Consider the following 20,746-nt stretch of genomic DNA (forward strand, 5'->3'; position numbering starts at 1 on the left):
GGAGGTAGAGAAGGATGAGGAACAGAGAGATGGAAGAGAGGAGGTAGAGAAGGATGAAGAACAGAGAGATGGAAGAGAGGAGGTAGAGAAGGATAAAGAACAGAGAGATGGAAGAGAGGAGGTAGAGAAGGATGAAGAACAGAGAGATGGAAGAGAGGAGGTAGAGAAGGATGAGGAACAGAGAGATGGAAGAAAGGAGGTAGAGAAGGATGAGGAACAGAGAGATGGAAGAGAGGAGGTAAAGAAGGATGAAGGACAGAGAGATGGAAGAGAGGAGGTAGAGAAGGATGAGGAACAGAGAGATGGAAGAGAGGAGGTAGAGAAGGATGAGGAACAGAGAGATGGAAGAGAGGAGGTAGAGAAGGATGAGGAACAGAGAGATGGAAGAGAGGAGGTAGAGAAGGATGAGAGGCCAAACGCTGACAACAGAAAAGTAGAGTCGGATATAAATGGAAAAGTGAAAGGACTGAAAGAAGTGATGGAGAATGGGATCTTGTGTCGTGAGCCTCAGCCGCTCAGGATGGAGGAATGGGGGACGACAAGAGTTCTGTCCCCCAGAAGGAAGGATAATGACTGGATTAAGAAGGTCCAACCAGAGGAAGAGAGCGCACCAAGCATGACGCTCTGGAGGAAAGAACTGAGGCCAGTGAAGAAAGACGCCTGGGACTGTGAGAGAGGAAGAAAAGAGGCAGAGAATAGTCCTGCAAAGAAGGAAGACTGGATGAAGGAGCTGAAGTCAGTGATCAAGCAGGAGACCCTGTCCAGGAAGAGGGACGAGCAGCTCATGAAGAAGCAAGTGGTCCTGATGGAGGAGGGACATTCGTACATCACCCAGCGGGACGAGATGATGGAAGAGAAAAGAGAGGATGTGAAACTGATCTCCCACAAGAGGATGGAGAGCGTGTTGACCCCTGGACCGAGGAACAGCACGACAGCCCGAGACCAGGACTACCAGATCTCCCTGTACGTCAAGGTAAAGAACCCTGTGAACACACACCTGCTGTGAACACACACCTGCTGTGAACACACCTCCCTGAGCCGAACCAGTCTTTTGATGCTTCTGGACCCTAACATGACGTAACGAAGCAGAAGGCTTTCTGTACAAATAAGACTTGTACACAGAATAAAGAAGAAGAAAACACTGAGTGATATCAGTTGAAATGTTAAACTAATTAACATTTCAACAACGTCCATAATGTTTAGATATCCTTTGATCAAAACAAATAAATAAAAGAAGAAAGAACAGTTCAAAGATTACAATTTGTTGTCAGGGTCTGTCAAGTTTTGCAATTTGACACATCTGGCAATTGACTTCAATTGGCCAGTAAAAGAGCGTAGTTAGTTAGCCCGCATGAATATAGTGACGATATGGTAGTAACCTCCTGTATTACAGCGTTTAAGAGCTGTGCAACGTCAGAGCAGAGGCTTTCTGTTTCTGTGGGTCCATCAGCTGTTACCTTTTGGGACCGAATACCAGCTATCTGCAGCTAGGTTTGGCTCTCTGCAGCTAGGTTTGGCTCTCTGCAGCTAAGTTTGGCTCTCTGCAGCTAGGTTTGGCTCTCTGCAGCTAGGTTTGGCTCTCTGCAGCTAAGTTTTGCTATCTGCAGCTAGGTTTGGCTCTCTGCAGCTAAGTTTTGCTATCTGCAGCTAAGTTTTGCTATCTGCAGCTAGGTTTGGCTCTCTGCAGCTAAGTTTTGCTATCTGCAGCTAAGTTTTGCTATCTGCAGCTAGGTTTGGCTCTCTGCAGCTAGGTTTGGCTCTCTGCAGCTAAGTTTTGCTATCTGCAGCTAGGTCTGGCTCTCTGCAGCTAGGTTTGGCTCTCTGCAGCTAGTTTTGCTATCTGCAGCTAGTTTGGCTATCTGCAGCTAGGTTTGGCTCTCTGCAGCTAGTTTTGCTATCTGCAGCTAGTTTTGCTATCTGCAGCTAGTTTGGCTATCTGCAGCTAAGCTCCGGTACATCGCTGCCCGAAGCCAATGTTCAGAAATGTGGATAAAAAAAAGTCCTAATTAGCAGCACATGAACACTGAAGCAGGACATGGAGCCGGCTAACCCCAACCCACACACACAATGTTACACACACAATGCTACACACACAATGGTACACACACAGGCAGGATGCTAATGTCTCCATTGTGGCTGTTGTGTGGCTACTTTTAAACATTTATCCACCTGCTAATCTCAACATGATCAGTTTAAACCCTCCAACACGGTGCGCCTGCAGAACTGAAACGATTTAAGATGTTTTATAACGTAAAGTATGCTGATAATATTTGAGCATTGTTTACTACTAAATGAAGTCCTATTGGCTGTCAGGGCCTGCAGGTCTTTACTGCTTCAAGCTGTTCTGCTTTCCTCATCTCCTCGTCAGTGATATCCTCATCCACCCGGCACAGAGTCCACATTGCTCCATGCAGGCAAGTCTTAAGGTTGTGGGCAAAATAATAGGAACGCACATATTGCAATATAAGCCAAGGCAATAACCTTGTTAGAACTGTGACCTTGGTGACGCTTCTATGTCAGAGTCCATGCAGCTCCATGCGTGTGCTGCAGCTTCACCTCTGCTGTGTCCCGTGTGAACACACAGGTCACGTCGTCTCTGCTCCAGCAGCACATTCCTGACTGAGCTTTACCAGCATGAAACAATGCAGTAATATCTTCACACGTACACACAACAGGCTGTTCTCTGTGGGAGCTCACATTCAGACAAAGGAGCCTCTGTTGAGGTGGAACAATACTGGAAGGGCTCCAGTGGTTTCTGTGTCGCTGCAGCACCTGACGGGCTGGAGTGAGACCGGCTGCACCGACACGAGACCACCAGCCAGCGCTCCTCACACGTCGTACAGTCCTTCCTTCATGGTTTAGAAGCACCAGGAGAAGATGTGGGCTTGTCATGACACACAGGATCAGGGTTCTATGTGACTCTGCCCAGCTGGGTCTGGGCCTTAATGAGAGCTGTTGAATGCTGGGTTAATCTCTGCATTCTCACTCTGTAAGCTGATTACAGCTGGTTGCTGCTGAGAGCTCAGGAACAGCGGCGCTGGAACGACACACACTCTCCTCAAACTACACACTGCATGTGCATGATGTTGATCAGCGAGCACCAGGAGCTCCCTCGAGGTGCTGCGTTTAAACGCAGGGCCGCCATTGGACGAGGTCTGTGGCTGTCCTGTGGTCACCCGGTGGGCCGTCCACTGACCTCCCGTCAACTTGTACACGACCTTGAATGAACCTTTGCATGGACCTGCTTTATGTGACTTCCCTCTTTGGAGTCACTTTATTGTTGATTGTAATGTGATTTGTGGTTTCTGAAGTGGAAGTATTGTCAGAGTTCACTGCTGCAGCTCATGGGTTCACAGCCCCAGGGCTTAGTGTCCTGCTGGATGTTCCCAGAGAGGCCTCAGCTGCTGAGGGAGTGAAACACATCTTTCCATTCTCACTGGACACTTTGTGTGTTGGAGATTCCACTCCCACCTCCCCTCTGGAGGACAGAGGGACTCTCTCGCCGCTCTGCCTCCAGCTCACACGAGCGGCGAGCTCGTGTCAGAGGAGGACTTCCTGTGAATGAGCACAGAGCGGGCAGCTGCGTGTCAGGACGGTTGATTCATGTGAAGGTTGTGACGTCACATTATGTTGTTGTGGAACCATGAGACATTTCACCGTAACCACCAAAAGGTATGAAATGCGTTTAGAGACAGCAGCGTTGACCGTTTCCGTGGTTACAATGCGGCCATTGTCTCTGGCGGCAGAGTGGGAGGAGCCCCGACGCCGCAACGGCGACGCCCACGTGACAGCTTGTTGTTCTCACAGCGTGACTTTGTGAACATATTTGTGATTACTACACACAGACACACACACATCTTGACTGGGTTGTGTGGAGGACACTCCTCACACAGCGGCTGTTTGGATGAACTCAGCGTGGCGTCCGGTGGCGTTGTTGGGCCGTGAGTTTGGTGAGGTGTTCTTCGGGGATCTTCAGGGGAGAGAGCTCGGTCATGTCCTGGTGTGCCAGAGCGGTCCAGACTCTGGGCTTCCCCACCGTGGAGCTGTTTGTCAAGGTACGTGATGCTGAGACATGTTCACAAAGGCCCAGCAGCTGCTCGTCCAGCAGCTGCTCGCCTCACCCAATGGCAGCGTGGGTAAAGGGGAGGTTGAGTCTGATCAGCTCACATGGTTATGGTGAATGGTTAATCCATGGATCCAGGTCATGAAACATGATGATGTCACCTGAGGTCATGGTGATGTCATACGCCTCCAGTCTTTCTGCTTCTGTCTTTGTTCTACAATAACAGAGCGCTCTGACGGGGTCAAAGGTCAGGTGTCAGTGCACTGACTCTCTCTTAGGCTTCGTATTGTCTGATCTATGGCATGCTCTCCTTTCTGTTTTGCCTGTGTGTGTGTGTGTGTGTGTGTGTGTGTGTGTGTGTGTGTAGGCGGGAAGTGATGGGGAGAGCATTGGGAACTGTCCATTCTCTCAGAGGCTCTTCATGATCCTGTGGCTGAAAGGAGTCATCTTCAACGTCACCACCGTGGACCTTAAACGGTAACACACGACACACACATGACCATGCTGTATGAATATGATGCTATGTGATGCTAAATGATGCTATGTGATGCTATATGATGCTATAAGATACTTTATGATGCTATGTGATGCTATATGATGCTATAAGATACTGTATGATGCTATATGATGCTATAAGATACTGTATGATGCTATATGATGCTATAAGATACTGTATGATGCTATATGATGCTATAAGATACTGTATGATGCTATATGATGCTATAAGATACTGTATGATGCTATGTGATGCTATATGATGCTATAAGATACTGTATGATGCTATAAGATACTGTATGATGCTATATGATGCTATAAGATACTGTATGATGCTATGTGATGCTATATGATGCTATAAGATACTGTATGATGCTATGTGATGCTATAAGATACTATATGATGCTATGTGATGCTATAAGATACTGTATGATGCTATAAGATACTGTATGATGTTATATGATGCTATAAGATACTGTATGATGCTATATGATGCTATAAGATACTTGATGATGCTATGTGATGCTATATGATGCTATAAGATACTGTATGATGCTATATGATGCTATAAGATACTGTATGATGCTATATGATGCTATAAGATACTGTTTGATGCTATATGATACTGTATGATGCTATGTGATGCTATATGATGCTATAAGATACTGTATGATGCTATATGATGCTATAAGATACTGTATGATGCTATATGATGCTATAAGATACTGTTTGATGCTATATGATACTGTATGATGCTATGTGATGCTATATGATGCTATAAGATACTGTATGATGCTATAAGATACTGTATGATGCTATATGATGCTATGTGATGCTATATGATGCCATGTTTTGCTATATGATGCTATGTTTTGCTATATGATGGTATTTCATGCTATGTGATGCTATATGATGCCATGTTTTGCTATATGATGCTATGTGATGCTATATGATGCTATAAGATACTGTATGATGCCATATGATGCTATAAGATACTGTATGATGCTATGTGATGCTATATGATGCCATGTTTTGCTATATGATGCTATGTGATGCTATATGATGCCATGTTTTGCTATATGATGCTATGTTTTGCTATATGATGGTATTTCATGCTATGTGATGCTATAAGATACTGTATGATGCTATGTGATGCTATATGATGCTATAAGATACTGTATGATGCTATAAGATACTGTATGATGCTATATGATGCTATGTGATGCTATATGATGCCATGTTTTGCTATATGATGCTTTGTTTTGCTATATGATGGTATTTCATGCTATGTGATGCTATATGATGCTATAAGATACTGTATGATGCCATATGATGCTATAAGATACTGTATGATGCTATGTGATGCTATATGATGCTATGTGATGCTATATGATGCTATAAGATACTGTATGATGCTATATGATGCTATGTGATGCTATATGATGCTATAAGATACTGTATGATGCCATGTTTTGCTATATGATGCTATGTGATGCTATATGATGCCATGTTTTGCTATATGATGCCATGTTTTGCTATATGATGGTATTTCATGCTATGTGATGCTATATGATGCTATAAGATACTGTATGATGCCATGTTTTGCTATATGATGGTATTTCATGCTATGTGATGCTATATGATGCTATAAGATACTGTATGATGCCATGTTTTGCTATATGATGGTATTTCATGCTATGTGATGCTGTGGGATGCAAGGCAAGTTTATTTGTATGCACGTTTCAACAAAAAGGAAACTCAAAGTGCTTCACATAAAAACATTAAAAACATCAACACAAAATGCAAAATAATATTATTAATATTCTTGAATCAGGTTGAATTGCAAAAAGAAAAGTCTTCAATCTGGATTTTAAGGAGTCTCTGCAGACCTGCAGCTTTCATGGACTTTGTTCAGATTTGTGGGGCAGAAGAAGTGAACGCTGCTTCTCCGTGTTTAGTTCTGACGAGCAGACAATAAATATAAATTCCTACTTGGCGGAGACAAAGATGTGAGCCTCCTCAACAAATATTACACCTTTCAGTGGTTTTGTTTGTTCTGTCTCTGGTGTGTGCAGCCTCTGTGGCATCAGGAGAACATCACGTGACATTACATCGTCTCTGTGTTGTCAGGAAGCCGGCCGACCTGCAGGACCTGGCTCCAGGAACAAACCCTCCTTTTGTGACCTTCAATGGCGAAGTCAAGGTCGATGTCAACAAGATCGAGGAGTTCCTGGAGGAGAAACTGATCCCCCCACGGTGCAGATCCACAGTGACACACATTGCCCTGAGGCCCAGAGGCCTTCTCTAACGTGTCTTTACTGTCAGGTACCCCAGACTGGCTGCCAAGCATCCTGAAGCCAACACAGCGGGCATCGACGTGTTTGCCAAGTTCTCAGCTTACATTAAAAACCCCAGGAAAGACACCAACGACGGTAAGAGAGGATGTGTGAGGGCACGCTTCCAATGCTGTCGCTCAGGAAAAGAGTTCCCTCTTAACCAAAGTGGGCGCCAGGCCGCTGGACACGCGAGGGGGAACATGCAAACAGCAGGGAAGCAGTTAGGTGTTCCACTGCAGCGTCACGGCCCGGCTCCCAGATGGGAGACACGCAGGGTTTGGAACGAGAAACTACCTTTTATTAACTTCACACGGCAAGCGAGAAGGCTAACACCAAGGTGTGCCGGCCGGCCGGAGAGCCAGGTCTTTGAGCGCTGGAGCAGAGACGCCTCAAATACATTTGGCGACTCTGGCCAGGTGATCCCAAGGACGCTGATTAGCTCCAACCTGCAATACCTGCAAGACACACACACACACACACACACACACACACACACACACACACACACACACACACACACACACACACACACACACACACACACACACACACACACACAGCGGGCCCTATCCAACCAGAGTAGTAGTTCATGGGCACAGGGACCAGAGCAGAGTGTTCCAGAAATACATGAACGTGGCTCCTTCCATTCCACAGTTGAGGGACAACCAGGAGTCTTGGTCCTGGTCTTTATATCAGGACAGATATTGAAGACTGCGGTTGTATTATCAGGAGGAGGCAGGCATTAATCACCTCTACAGCTGGGAACGGGAGCTGCTTTAGTCCAAAAAGGCACAAAGCATCTTCCAGTTGGATCATGCTCTCGCCACCAGCCTCGACCAGCTCATCAACAAGGTCTCGGTTCAGCTGTCCGTGCGCCGTGTGCAGGGTTAGAGGATCTCACCTGTCCTAAGAAACCGCAGGGGCAAAGCTGCAGGGTTTCACTTCTTCATTTTCACTTTAATAATGTGTCAGTGTTGACTTTGCAGCTTGTTAGCATATAAGGAGTACATGTCTGGAGAGATCTCAACCTTTTAAGGTCATGTGACGGGTGTATTTGTCACTCAAGCAGCTCCACCTCTACCTCTGTCTTCAGCCCTTGAGAAGACCTTGCTGAAGTCTCTCCGACGGCTTGATGACTTCCTGAGGACTCCCCTGCTGGAGGAGGTTGACGCTGACGCCTCAGGAGACCTGCCCGAGTCCTGCAGGAGCTTTCTGGACGGGGCGGAGCTCACCCTGGCTGACTGCAACCTGCTGCCTAAACTACACATCCTGAAGGTTCATTCAGCCTGCTGCTCATGTCTAAGAGACAATGCATTCTGGGAACATTAGGATTGCTTTGATCCCTACAACAATCATTCCTGGTGACTCTGAGACAAATGTATAATTTGGGCTATACAATAGAAATAAATTGAATAGTATTCTTCTTTTTGCAGGTCGTAGCCAAGAAGTACAGAGGTTTTGAGATCCCAGCCGAGATGGCGGGGGTGTGGAGGTATTTAAACTCCGCCTACCAGAGGGAGGAGTTCACCAGCACCTGCCCCGCTGAGAGGGAGATCCACTTTGCCTATCTGGACGTTGCAAAACAAATCAAATAAGACCAGGAGTCGGAAATAACAGAGAGAACAGAGAGCAGGGAAGTGGCTTTCAGTAAACCTGGAGAGAAGCATGCAGATGGTACGACACGTACACGAGGAAGCTCGGTGAGAGATGGGGGTCAAGAAGAAGGAAGGATGGAGAATACTGGTGATGAAGAAAGAAATCCATCTAGTGGGTAAATCCAGATGCTTTTACAATAACATGTAGAAAGCTAGAGAAAGAATAAGAGCTCCAGGTGATAGACGAGGCCGATCCATGCTAATACATCTGTTAACTCCTGGTGTTTAGCTGTATCGTTGCTGCATCAGTTGGAAGAGGAGCCCTGACCCTGATTACCTGTTGGTGTGTGTATATGTCTTCAGTGTGTGTGTGTGTGTGTGTGTGTGTGTGCTCACATAGCTTGGGTTACACACTCATCTACTGTTTCTTTGTATCTACCATTTTACAAATAACTATCAGCAGTAATTAGTTTCACTTTTCAGATGATGGCCGGTCCAAGTTAAATAAATAGCCCAATGAACAATGTTTAGTTAATCATAGTTTAGTTAACTTGTTATTCATTTGATTCAGAAACATTAACATAAAAATGTATGGAATCTGAAAATCTAATCCAATGTGTGTAATGAACCAGAAACCAAGACACTGAAGGCTCAGTGTATGAAACACACTTCCTCTGTCTTATGAAGAAGATATTTGTCTTAATGTTCAAGAGGAATCGGAGGTCAAATCAAGACAGAGCGCTCAGAGCTTCGTCTACTTGTACATGAGCAGTTCATTGTACTGAACGGGTCCTCTGTAATGATGCAATGACACTATGTACTCAGATTGTGAGCATCCTTGACACCCTGCTTTTCTATATACTGCTACTGCTACCTAGTGCTACCTACTGCTACCCACCGCTACCTACTGCTACTGCTACCTACTGCTACCTAGTGCTACCTACTGCTACCCACCGCTACCTACTGCTACTGCTACCTACTGCTACTGCTACCTACTGCTACCCACTGCTACCTACTGCTACCCACTGCTACCTACTGCTACCTACTGGTACCCACTGCTACCTACTGCTACTGCTACCTACTGCTACCCACCGCTACCTACTGCTACTGCTACCTACTGCTACCTAGTGCTACCTACTGCTACCCACCGCTACCTACTGCTACTGCTACCTACTGCTACTGCTACCTACTGCTACCTACTGCTACCCACTGCTACCTACTGCTACCTACTGCTACCTACTGCTACTGCTACCTACTGCTACCCACCGCTACCTACTGCTACTGCTACCCACCGCTACCTACTGCTACTGCTACCTACTGCTACTGCTACCCACCGCTACCTACTGCTACTGCTACCTACTGCTACCTACTGCTACCTACTACTACCTACTGCTACCCACTGCTACCTACTGCTACCTACTGCTACCTACTGCTACCTACTGCTACCCACTGCTACCTACTGCTACTGCTACCTACTGCTACCCACCGCTACCTACTGCTACCCACCGCTACCTACTGCTACTGCTACCTACTGCTACCCACCGCTACCTACTGCTACTGCTACCTACTGCTACCTAGTGCTACCCACCGCTACCTACTGCTACTGCTACCCACCGCTACCTACTGCTACTGCTACCTACTGCTACTGCTACCTAGTGCTACCTACTGCTACCCACTGCTACTGCTACCTAGTGCTACCTACTGCTACCCACCGCTACCTACTGCTACTGCTACCCACCGCTACCTACTGCTACTGCTACCTAGTGCTACCTACTGCTACTTACTGCTACCCACTGCTACTGCTACCCACTGCTACCTACTGCTACCTACTGCTACCTAGTGCTACCCACTGCTACCTACTGCTACCTATTGATACTGCTACCTACTGCTACAACTACCTACTGCTATCTACTGCTACCTACTACTACTGCTACCTACTACTACTTACTGCTACCTACTGCTACTTACTGCTACCTCCTGCTACTGCTACCTACTCCTACTTACTGCTACCTACTGCTACTTACTGCTACCTACCGCTACTGCTACCTATGCTATGTACTGCTACCTACTGCTACTTACTGCTACCTACTGCTACTGCTACCTATGCTATGTACTGCTACCTACTGCTACCTACTGCTACCTACTGCTACCTATGCTATGTACTGCTACCTACTGCTACTGCTACCTACTGCTACTTACTGCTACCTACTGCTACTGCTACCTACTGCTACTTACTGCTACCTACTGCTACTGCTACCTACTGCTACTGCTACCTATGCTATGTACTGCTACCTACTGCTACTGCTACCTACTGCTACTTACTGCTACCTACTGCTACTGCTACCTACTGCTACTTACTGCTACCTACTGCTACTGCTACCTACTGCTACTGCTACCTAGTGCTACCGGTGCCGCTCTGTTTAACTGCAGCTGAGGACTCTGCATGGACAAGAGGAGTCCATGCAGAGTCCCAACAGTGTAGCAATGCTGACCTTTATCAGTCAAAAACAGTGCCTCTGTCATGATAATTTACTGTTTCTAAAAACAAAATGATTTGAGTGTGACATACTAAAACAGTGTTTGTTTTATTTTAACCAATGTTGGTATTTTATTACAGGTTTTTTGGGAATAAGTTCTAGTTTCCTTGAATGCAGCTGTTTTTCTTTCTTTGACATTTGTTTGATTGATGGACATAAGTGGTTCAGGGTGTTTTTTGCACCAAACCACCACTTTGATAGACGTCTTCCGGCCATTCAGTGTTTGGCAGAGATGTGTGACGTGGGCAGTGTTCTGGCCTTTTATCCTCTCTGGGGAGAATCCTATTAAACACATTGGATCACTGATGTCTCTGAGTTTCTGTTTCCATCATTTCATTAAGATTCATATGTGTAAATGCAGTTACGTGTTCTTTTTATTCTATAACCATCTGAGTAAAATATGAAATCCATTAAAAGAAGTACATACATGCTGTACTGAATCAACATGGCCCAGACGGAACCAAGCTGATGTTGGAGCTTCTGCCTGTGGCGATGGACCTTCATTACAGCACCCATGTGTTGTATGGTTCCTGGTATGGTTCTTGATATGGTTCTTGGTATGGTTCTTCATACAGTTCTTGATACGGTTCCTGATATGGTTCTTGATAGGCTTCTTGGTATGGCTCCTGGTATTTTTCCTTGCTTGGTTCCTGGTATGGTTCCTGGTATTGTTCCTTGCTTGGTTCCTGGTATTGTTGTTAGTATGGTGTTGGTATGGTGTTCATATGTTCCTTCATGTGTTCATCTGCTCCTTCATGTGCTCCTCTGCTCCTTCAGGCCTCTTATGGCTTTTTCCTGTTTAACAGCATTTTTATCCAATCACATGTCACCTGTCTTCCTTTATGTAAGAGCAGTCTGGTTAAAATACATGGAAGAGCCTTGCAAAGGCTTAGACGTGTGATTGGTCACAGGGCCCGCTTTTCCAATAACATGTGCTGTGATTGGTCAGTGGGGCACCGTGACTTCTGTCTACCAGAAAGCTAGCTGGCTGAACTCAGTAGGAAGGAAGAAGTAGGTTGTTGGAACATATTTAGAGAAGCAACTCAATATCAATAGTTTTGCTAGGTGTATTTTGTTATACTTTATGACTGAAGGAGTAGATTTGGTGGTGGATTTACTGGCAACGCCTTTCTCATGGAGGATATTTCAGGAAAGGCTAGAAACTTATATCTTCAAGCTAAAACCAACAAACTAGCTTGCTGGTAGATTATGACTTGCTTGTGTACTGATGACGCCTTTCACACAGAGGATTACGAGTATGTGATGAGTGAAATGCTGGCTTTGTAACTTATTTTTTACATGTGCAGTCACATTTATATATATATATATATATATATATATATATATATATATATATATATATATATAAATATATATATATATATAAATACATATATATATATATATATATAAATATATATATATATATATATATATATATATATATATATATATATATATATATATATATGATTTATTTGTAGAAGTTACAAAGCAAGACACAATGTACAATAAACCTCACAAATAAGGAGTGAAAGGATAATATCAGACAGCCAAATGATGAGGATACACATTACATCCCCCTTCCCCTCACCTCCCCTTCCAAAAACAAATATACAACAAGGCAAATTGCTACGAAAAAAATAATAAATAAATAAAAATTATAAAAGCGACCCAAACCCAACATCAACAACTGGCTGTTAAATGTTTGCAGTGGCAGATAATATTGTAAAAGCAAATGCATATTCTTACTATCCCACCTTCTCTGACATTCAACTCTCACTCACATGCAGGCATAACCACTTGCATTGATTGACCAATGTACAGAAAATAAATAAGGAAACAAAAAAATAAAACACAAATACATAACAAAACAATAAATACACACACGCACACTAAAAAAAAGAAAAGACAATATATATATATATATATATATATATATATATATATATATATATATATATATATATATATATATATATATATATATATTATGTTATGCTGCATGCTGCTAATATGTGCTACTAATAAGGCTAGTGGAAACAGGGCACTGTTAAGGCGAATCAATCAATGGTGGCGATATCTAGTTGGGTAGACCTGACGTGCTCTAAGAAAGGTTCCCAGACCTTACAGAACTTAGTAGAGGTGCCACGTAAAGAGTACTTAATTTTTTCTCAAGTCATAAAACGAAGGGCATCTCTAAGCCATAGAGAGTGGGAGGGGGGTGGGAGTCTTTCCAATGTAGCAAAATAACACGCCTCGCAAGAAGTGACAGAAAGGCCACAAGTTCACAGAAGTAAGACAGTAGTGAGTTCCCAGAAGGTAGGACACCAAACAGAGCAACTAATGGTGAGGGACAGATATTGGCAGAAGTGACGGCTGAGACGGCCCTTCCAGAACGGCGCAAGTACAGGACAATCCCAGAACATGTGGCCAAGACTGGCCGGACCAAAGTGGCACCGGTCACAGTGAGAGTCTGCACCTGGGAATATACTAGCCAGTTTACCCTTAGACCAATGAACCCTGTGCACTACTTTACATTGTAAGATTCCGTGTCGGGCACAGACAGAGGGTAAGTGGACCCATTTCAAAGCGTTCTCCCACACCTCAGGGTCTATCTCTATATTAAGATCAGTCGACCATGCAGTGCGCAAGGCATCAGAGGTTGAGGATTGGTGCGATAGAAGAGTGCAGTAAATCCTTGATATGGTACCTTTCCGGTAAGGGTTCATTTTGAGGATGGTGTCTATAAGTGTGGGAGACGATATGGTGGGGAAATTGGGAGAGCGGTTACGTACAAAATCTCTTATCTGCAAATACCTGAAAAAATGGGTTGAAGGCAAGTTATAAGCCTGTGCTAACTGACCAAAGGAAGCACATTTACCATCAATGTAAAGATGGTTAAAGGACAAAATTCCTCTGTCTCTCCAGATTAAGAAAACATTATCCATAATGGATGGAGTGAACAGGGGGTTAGAGTAAACAGGAGCCATACCAGGTATAGATTGCAATATAAATTGTTGTTTAAGTTGCATCCAGATTTTAAGACAGTTTTTCACAACAACACTGTCTGAATGCACATATGGTGGAATAGTTGTGGGGAAACACAGTAGGGACATCAGAGATGATGAACCACATGAGGCCTTCTCAACCTGTAGCCAGGGTGGGGCTAGGCCATTAGTGCAACACCAGTGTAACAAGGCTCTAATGTTTGTTGACCAGTAATGGAGTAAGAAGTTGGGCAGGGCTAGACCACCCAGCTCCTTAGGTTTTTGTAAAGTGTCTTTTTTAATTCTAGGGGGCTTCTTGTTCCATAAGAATTGGGAAATTGTGTGGTCAAGTGAGCGAAAGAAACGTTTAGTAAGGAAAATTGGTATACATTGGAAGAGATATAGAAATTTCGGGAGCACATTCATTTTAACACAGTTTATCCGCCCTGCAAGAGAGAGAGGCAAAAGAGACCACCGCTGAAGGTCCTGAGTCAGCCTCGCCAGAAGAGGGGAGAAATTAAATTTATACAAGTCTGAGTATTTTTTGGTTACACAGACACCTAAGTATTTAAAATGTTCAAGAGCTGTTTTGAAAGGCAAGTCAGACAATGGATATGCCACGGCTGCAGCATTGATCGGCATTAATTCGCTTTTTTGGAAATTTAATTTGTAGCCTGAAATTTGACCAAATTCGTCCAGTAAGTTTAAGACAAGAGGGAAAGCTCTGTCTAAGTCAGAGACAAAAAGTAAGAGATCATCCGCATATAGGGACACTTTATGCTCGACACCATCCCTTGAAATAGCTGGTATCTGACTCGACCTTATGGCCACCGCCAGTGGTTCAATGGCAATGGCAAACAAGAGTGGCGAGAGTGGGCACCCCTGACGTGTCCCCGCGCTTGAGGGGGAAGTAGTCAGAATAATCATTGTTTGTGCGAACACAAGCTTGAGGGGACGTATATAAAAGCCTAATCCATGAAATGAAGGTATGACCAAAGCCAAAACGTTTGAACAAAGAGAACAGGTAGGACCATTCTACACGGTCAAATGCCTTCTCTGCATCCATGGAGATAACCACCTCTGGTGTGTCAGAGGGTGTCGGTGCATAAACAATATCAAATAAGCGTCTAACATTATAAAAAGAGTGTCGGTCTTTAACAAAGCCTGTTTGGTCAGTACCTACAATAGTTGGAAGCACAGTTTCCAAACGCCTAGCCAGCATTTTGGCCAAGAGCTTGACATCTGCACATAGCAGAGAGATGGGGCAGTAGTTACCACAAGAAAGTGGGTCTTTGTCCTTTTTTAAAAGGAGAGAAATAGTGGCCTGTCTTAATGTGGGGGGAAGATTGCCATTTTGCATAGATTCATTGAACATATTAAGTAAAATTGGAGCTAATTGATCTGAGAATTTTTTATAAATTTCAGTCGGAAGACCATCTGGGCCAAGGCATTTACCACTCTGCATCAGCATCAAAGCGCTACTGAGTTCACCAATCGCAAAGGGTTCATCCAGTCTAGATGATGTTGCGCTGTCAATGGAGGGGATCTCTAAAGAGTTAAAAAAAACATCATATTGTATATAATTTGGCATAAAAGTCTCTGAAATGATTGTTAATTATCTGTGGGTCAATAGTTGTCCCATCGATAGAACTGATCTGTGTTATATGTTGTGATGAAGATGCTTGTTGGAGTTAGTGTGCAAGCAGTTTACCAGGCTTATCTCCAAACTCGTAATATTTATGACGAGATTTTAACAGTGACTCTGCAGCTTCGTTGGAAGCCAGGAGATCATAAGTAATTCTTTTGAAAGATCTGCATTGGGTGAGTCCACACATTTAGACTGAAGTTCTGATATATCTCTAGCCAGGCTAGCACTTTTCTCTGAGGTGATCTTTCTCTGAGGTGATCTTTCTCTGATAGGCTGAGTAAGATATTATCTCTCCTCGCAGGTAAGCTTTGCATGCCGGCCAGATGGCCTCTGCCGATGTATCTGGGTTAACATTGGTAGAGATAAAAAGATCAATGCGATTTTTAATGGTCAGAACAAAGTTTGGGTCAGAAAGCAATAAAGAGTTAAAGCGCCAGGGGGAGCGTTTCATAGATCTACCAGGAAGAGAGATGTCAACAACCACCGTTGCATGGTCAAATATCACAATGGGATTGTAGGAGCATGAACTCACAGATGGTAGGAGTTTGCTATCAATGAGAAAGTAATCAATACGGGAGAATGTGCCATGGACAGGAGAAAAAAAAGAAAACTGTTTAGTACTTGGGTTGAGAAAGCGCCAAGCATCTGCGACTGCATATTGCTCCATAAACATCTGAATTACTTTGGCTGATTTAGATAGACTAGAGGGCTTATTGGATGCAATTGAAATCACCAGCAAGAATGAGTTGGTGGGAGTCCAAGTCAGAAAGAGAGAAAAAAAAGTTTTTGAAAAAATTGTCGTTGTCCCAGTTTGGGCCATATACATTTGCCAAAATCAGGTTGTGACCTCCTATTTTGCCTGTGATGATGACATAACGCCCATTTGTGTCAGACACCACTTTGGTAACGGAGAATGGCACCGATTTGTGAATAAGAATTGCAACCCCCCTGGCTTTACTTGAAAAAGAGGAGTGAAAGAATTGGCCAACCCACCCCCTGCGGAGTTTAAGGTGATCCGAAGGCAGAAGGTGAGTTTCCTGTAAAAAGGCTATTTTAGCGTTTAAACGTGAAAGGTGGTTAAACACTTTGTTGCGTTTTACAGGGGAATTCATACCCTTAACATTCCAACTAACAAATCTTAGAGCGCCACCTGGTGTACGCAGGGTATTTGTGTTCGCCATCACGTGATAGGTGTTGTTTGGGAGTGTGTGCAAATACCAATCATTGATTCTGCCAAAGACAACCATGCCTGTTCCCATCTCCATGCCTGAGATGAGAGGTACAACACTCGACTAAGTTGGGCACATAAAGTTTTAAGAGCATCATGCATGCAGGATACAAAAAAATACACATAAAACACATAAAAACTAACTGGGATTACATTAACCCGAAACCCCACCCGACCCACCCTCCCCACACTTCCAGCTGCTGCCATAACACGCAGCAACATGGAGCACTCTGATTCTCTGATCAGCATATTTTCCACACTTCCTAACGCCAATGCGCTGCTCCCCCAATAATGGAAGTATATGTACAAAAGGTAGAAAAAGAGAAAACAATTAAAATTTCTGGTTATGCTAACATAACAAATAACAAAACCATTGCAACAAGTATAAACAGGTTTACATGTAGCAATTGGCGCTAACCAAGCACAAACATCGTCAGAAACCCCAAACCAAAAGCCTCGCACAAAACAGGAGGGAAACAAAACAGCTGTCGGTGTTTAACGGACGCAAATCAAATATAGCCTCGTAAACAGAGCAGGAACATCAAGCGAGAGCTAACATGTTTGGCTAACGAGGCAGATAAAAACACATTGCACAAGTTAGCGCCGCCAGATACACACAGACAAAAGGCACTTACGCAAAGTTAAGCGAATGCAAAGTTCAGCGAATGCAAAGTTCAGTCTCTTACGTGTTGTTTATCCACCTGCAAACCGTGGACTTAGTGGCTTCCGCGATAGTCGGGAGCCAAACTCTCTCTCCATTAGGCAAGGTAACGCGTAGCTTGGCAGGATAGAGAAGAGCCGGCTTGTAGCCCCGCCATGCAAGATTTGTACTCGGCACGCCGCTTCAACAGGTCCGGGCTGTAGTCATCATAAAGCCGAATCTTGTGGCCATTGTAGAGCAGGTCACCTCCTTTACGTGCCTCGCGAATAACCAGATCCTTGATTTGAAAACGGTGGAACCGTATGATGACAGGTTGTGGCTGCTCGCCTGGAGCAGGTTTTGGAGCAAGGCTTCTGTGTGCTCGGTCCAGTTCAGGGAGAGAGCCAAGCACATTTGCGCCAAAGACATCCAGGAGCATTTGGGAGAAGAAAGTGGACGGACGGTTGCCCTCTATGTTCTCAGGTAGGCCGATTATCCTTATATTCTGTCATCTGCTCTCTAGATCGGCCATCTTGGTCCGTAAGGCCTCGTTATCCCGTTGCATGACGGAGCACGCCGTCTCCAGTTGTCGGATGCGAAGGTCAGTGTCGGTGGCATTCTCTTCCAAGGAGGATATTCGCTGCTCATGATCAGCAACCTTTGTGTGCAGGGTGTCCAACGTTGAAGTCAACGAGTCGAATGATGTTTTGAAGTCTGCAGCAAGCGCAAGCCTGTGCTCCTGCAGAAGTGAGCTAATCTCCGCCATGCTAATGCTCGCGCTAGCAGACGCACAGGACGGTGCAGGATGACTTTTGTCTACTTTGCCTTTAGGTTTGGACATTGTGAGGCTGCCTGAATGTTCAACGCTATTTCTAAAACTTGTTGCAACAGAATATATATAAAAAAACTAGCATAAAAAGGTAAATGAAATGTGTAGCTGTGGGAGCAAGCAGCGTGCACGTCTGCCCCGCTCGCTGCATTCCGGAAGTCCCCATGTGCAGTCATATTTAATCATACACAGCACTGCTGCTGCTGGTTAGACCGGCGCACCTCTGCCCTCCAAAGTGTACACAGTTTTAATGTTGTTGGACAGTTTTGTTATTACTAAATGTGACTAGTTGTTCGGTGGTTATTTGGACAACATGCATTGTTGATGACTCGATGAGTTTGGGCTGTTTAACTCACTCACAATGTCCCCGCTGGTTGATGAAGTCGCTTCGCGGATCAGACCCTGTGTATCGTTCAACTGCAGTAAATTCTTTTTTTTTGCGCCATACTGGTCGAGCGGCTTCGCGGGTTGGGTATTCACACACATGGTGGACTGTATGAATCACTGTGTTGATCTATGACAGTAACTCCAGGGACATTTTTTCCCCCAGTCTGGGACTGTGGACTATACGTCACTCATTGAAGGCCTAGGTCTAAAACCACAGCTCACCTCTGGTTCCTGGTATGGTTCCAGGTATGGTTCCTGGCTTGGTTCCTGATATGGTTCCAGGTATGTTTCCTGGTATGTTTCCTGGCTTGGTTCCTGGCTTGGTTCCTGGAATAATTCCAGGTATGGTTCCTGGTATGTTTCCTGGTATGTTTCCCGGCTTGGTTCCTGGAATAATTCCAGGTATGGTTCCCGGTATGGTTCCATGGTATGTTTCCTGGCTTGGTTCCTGGTATGTTTCCTGGTATGGTTCCCGGCTTGGTTCCTGGAATAATTCCAGGTATGGTTCCCGGTATGGTTCCATGGTATGTTTCCTGGCTTGGTTCCTGGAATAATTCCAGGTATGGTTCCCGGTATGGTTCCATGGTATGTTTCCTGGCTTGGTTCCTGGTATGTTTCCTGGTGTGGTTCATGGCATGGTTCCGGGTATGTTTCATCGCTTGGTTCCTGGTATGTTTCCTGGTATGGTTCCTGGCTTGGTTCCTGTCTTGGTTCCTGGTTGGTTTCCTGGTATGTTTCCCGGCCTGGTTACTGGTAAGGTTCCTTGTATATGTTTCCCGGCTTATATGGTTCCTGGTAAGTGTTAGTAACACCTCTGCTGTTCCTGCTGTGAGGGTTAGCATGTTTTATGATGGAGAACCACAAGAATGCCACAAGAGAATTACGATGTAATGTTACTGATTCATCATTGTGTTATTTATCTGTAACTATACAGTGTGAGAATCAATACATACTTATTTATATGTATTAGTATTGATTGGAGACACAAAATCACTAGTTTTTTTCAGGAATCATTATTTGAATCATTATTTCACCGCTATTCTAATAAGACCACTCTGTTCTTTTACCTCATATTGAGGAATCTTGGCTCAAAGAATTTTAAATAATTTTACTTACAAGACCGCTATACTTAACACATACACACACAGAGGCACTGGAGCATGTGCAGACACACACACACACACACACACACACACACACACACACACACACACACACTGATCACCGGGGCGACAGTCATGGTGACCTCTGTAGAAACCCTCTGAATGTAATGACCATGAGTTTACACACCCGGACTGCAAACACAGCTCAACTCCCATAGAAACTTCCAGAGGAGGAATGTCCTTTTGTTCATAACGCTGGATGAAGTCACACCTCAAATAGTGTCATTATACAGTTCCAGGACAAAACACAGCTATTGACAGCTCGTCATTGAATGTCTGGTCTTTCACTTAGTAGTCCTGGTTCAAGTGTAGCCTGAAGTTACAGGTTTCAATTGATTTCAAGGTCCATGTTTCTATACAAACTCTAATTAATTCTCTTACGTGATGGTCTACCATGTGAAACGTTAGACTGAAGCTCTGCTGCTACACATGTGCAGCTTTGGTGGCACAGAAGTGGAAATAAAATAAAACAGCATTCGTTAGATAAACTCACTTGAAAACACGTTATTTTGCAAAACCCAAAACTATTTTATAAGATAGACTCACAACAAACCTCAACCAACATTTCATAAGGTAAGTTGAAGTATTTTGTGCTTGAGAGTTTCTGCTCCCTCAATAATGAGCATGTCATTTACATTTGATGGCCTAATCTCATTTCATGAACTTCAATGAAGACAGACTGAACAGTTCTTTGTTCAAATGTGTTAATACCTGGAGATGGACCGGGGGCAGCAAATCAGACCAGTTGAGGCCCAGTGGCACCTTCCCTAATGTACCGCACTGTATCCGGACCACACCATCTGAGTCTGTCTGCGTAATAAACAACTGAAGAGTG

The 20,746-nt window shown here is 44.3% G+C and overlaps 2 protein-coding genes across 4 annotated transcripts in view; both read left to right on the forward strand.

Annotated features, from left to right (window-relative positions):
* The window catches only part of LOC137804776 (ABC transporter F family member 4-like), a 1,798-nt gene extending 1,361 nt beyond the window's left edge, over positions 1-437 (forward strand). The window contains exon 2 of the mRNA XM_068604155.1: positions 430-437. Coding sequence (XP_068460256.1) covers positions 430-437 — 8 coding nt within the window. The remainder of the gene's footprint in view (positions 1-429) is intronic.
* Positions 389-10,019, forward strand: LOC137804780 (chloride intracellular channel protein 4). 3 transcript variants are annotated; one of them, XM_068604160.1, is made up of 6 exons: positions 389-973; positions 4,431-4,540; positions 6,689-6,814; positions 6,893-6,990; positions 7,988-8,169; positions 8,328-10,019. In XM_068604160.1, exons 1-6 carry the CDS (start codon positions 479-481, stop codon positions 8,487-8,489), a joined length of 1,173 nt encoding a protein of 390 aa, XP_068460261.1. In that variant the 5' UTR covers positions 389-478; the 3' UTR covers positions 8,490-10,019. The 3 variants fall into 3 exon arrangements, with proteins under 3 accessions (XP_068460261.1, XP_068460260.1, XP_068460262.1); XM_068604159.1 differs by having other exon boundaries at positions 6,884-6,990; positions 8,328-10,015; XM_068604161.1 differs by lacking the exon at positions 389-973 and adding an exon at positions 3,756-4,055 and having other exon boundaries at positions 6,884-6,990; positions 8,328-10,010.
* The last annotated feature ends 10,727 nt before the right edge of the window (positions 10,020-20,746 follow it).

The sequence above is a fragment of the Clinocottus analis genome, unplaced genomic scaffold (genome assembly GCF_023055335.1).
Source record: "Clinocottus analis isolate CAN_PGR_092001 unplaced genomic scaffold, fCliAna1.0.p SCAF_63, whole genome shotgun sequence".
NCBI lineage: Eukaryota > Metazoa > Chordata > Actinopteri > Perciformes > Cottidae > Clinocottus > Clinocottus analis.

Excerpts from the sequence above, each read along its gene's own strand:
- LOC137804780 (XM_068604159.1), top strand. The coding sequence starts at position 479 with ATGGAGAATGGGATCTTGTGTCGTGAGCCTCAGCCGCTCAGGATGGAG. Across the intron at positions 4,541-6,688 it reads ACCACCGTGGACCTTAAACG|GAAGCCGGCCGACCTGCAGG; the intron begins GTAACACACGAC and ends CTGTGTTGTCAG. Across the intron at positions 6,991-7,987 it reads CAGGAAAGACACCAACGACG|CCCTTGAGAAGACCTTGCTG; the intron begins GTAAGAGAGGAT and ends CTCTGTCTTCAG.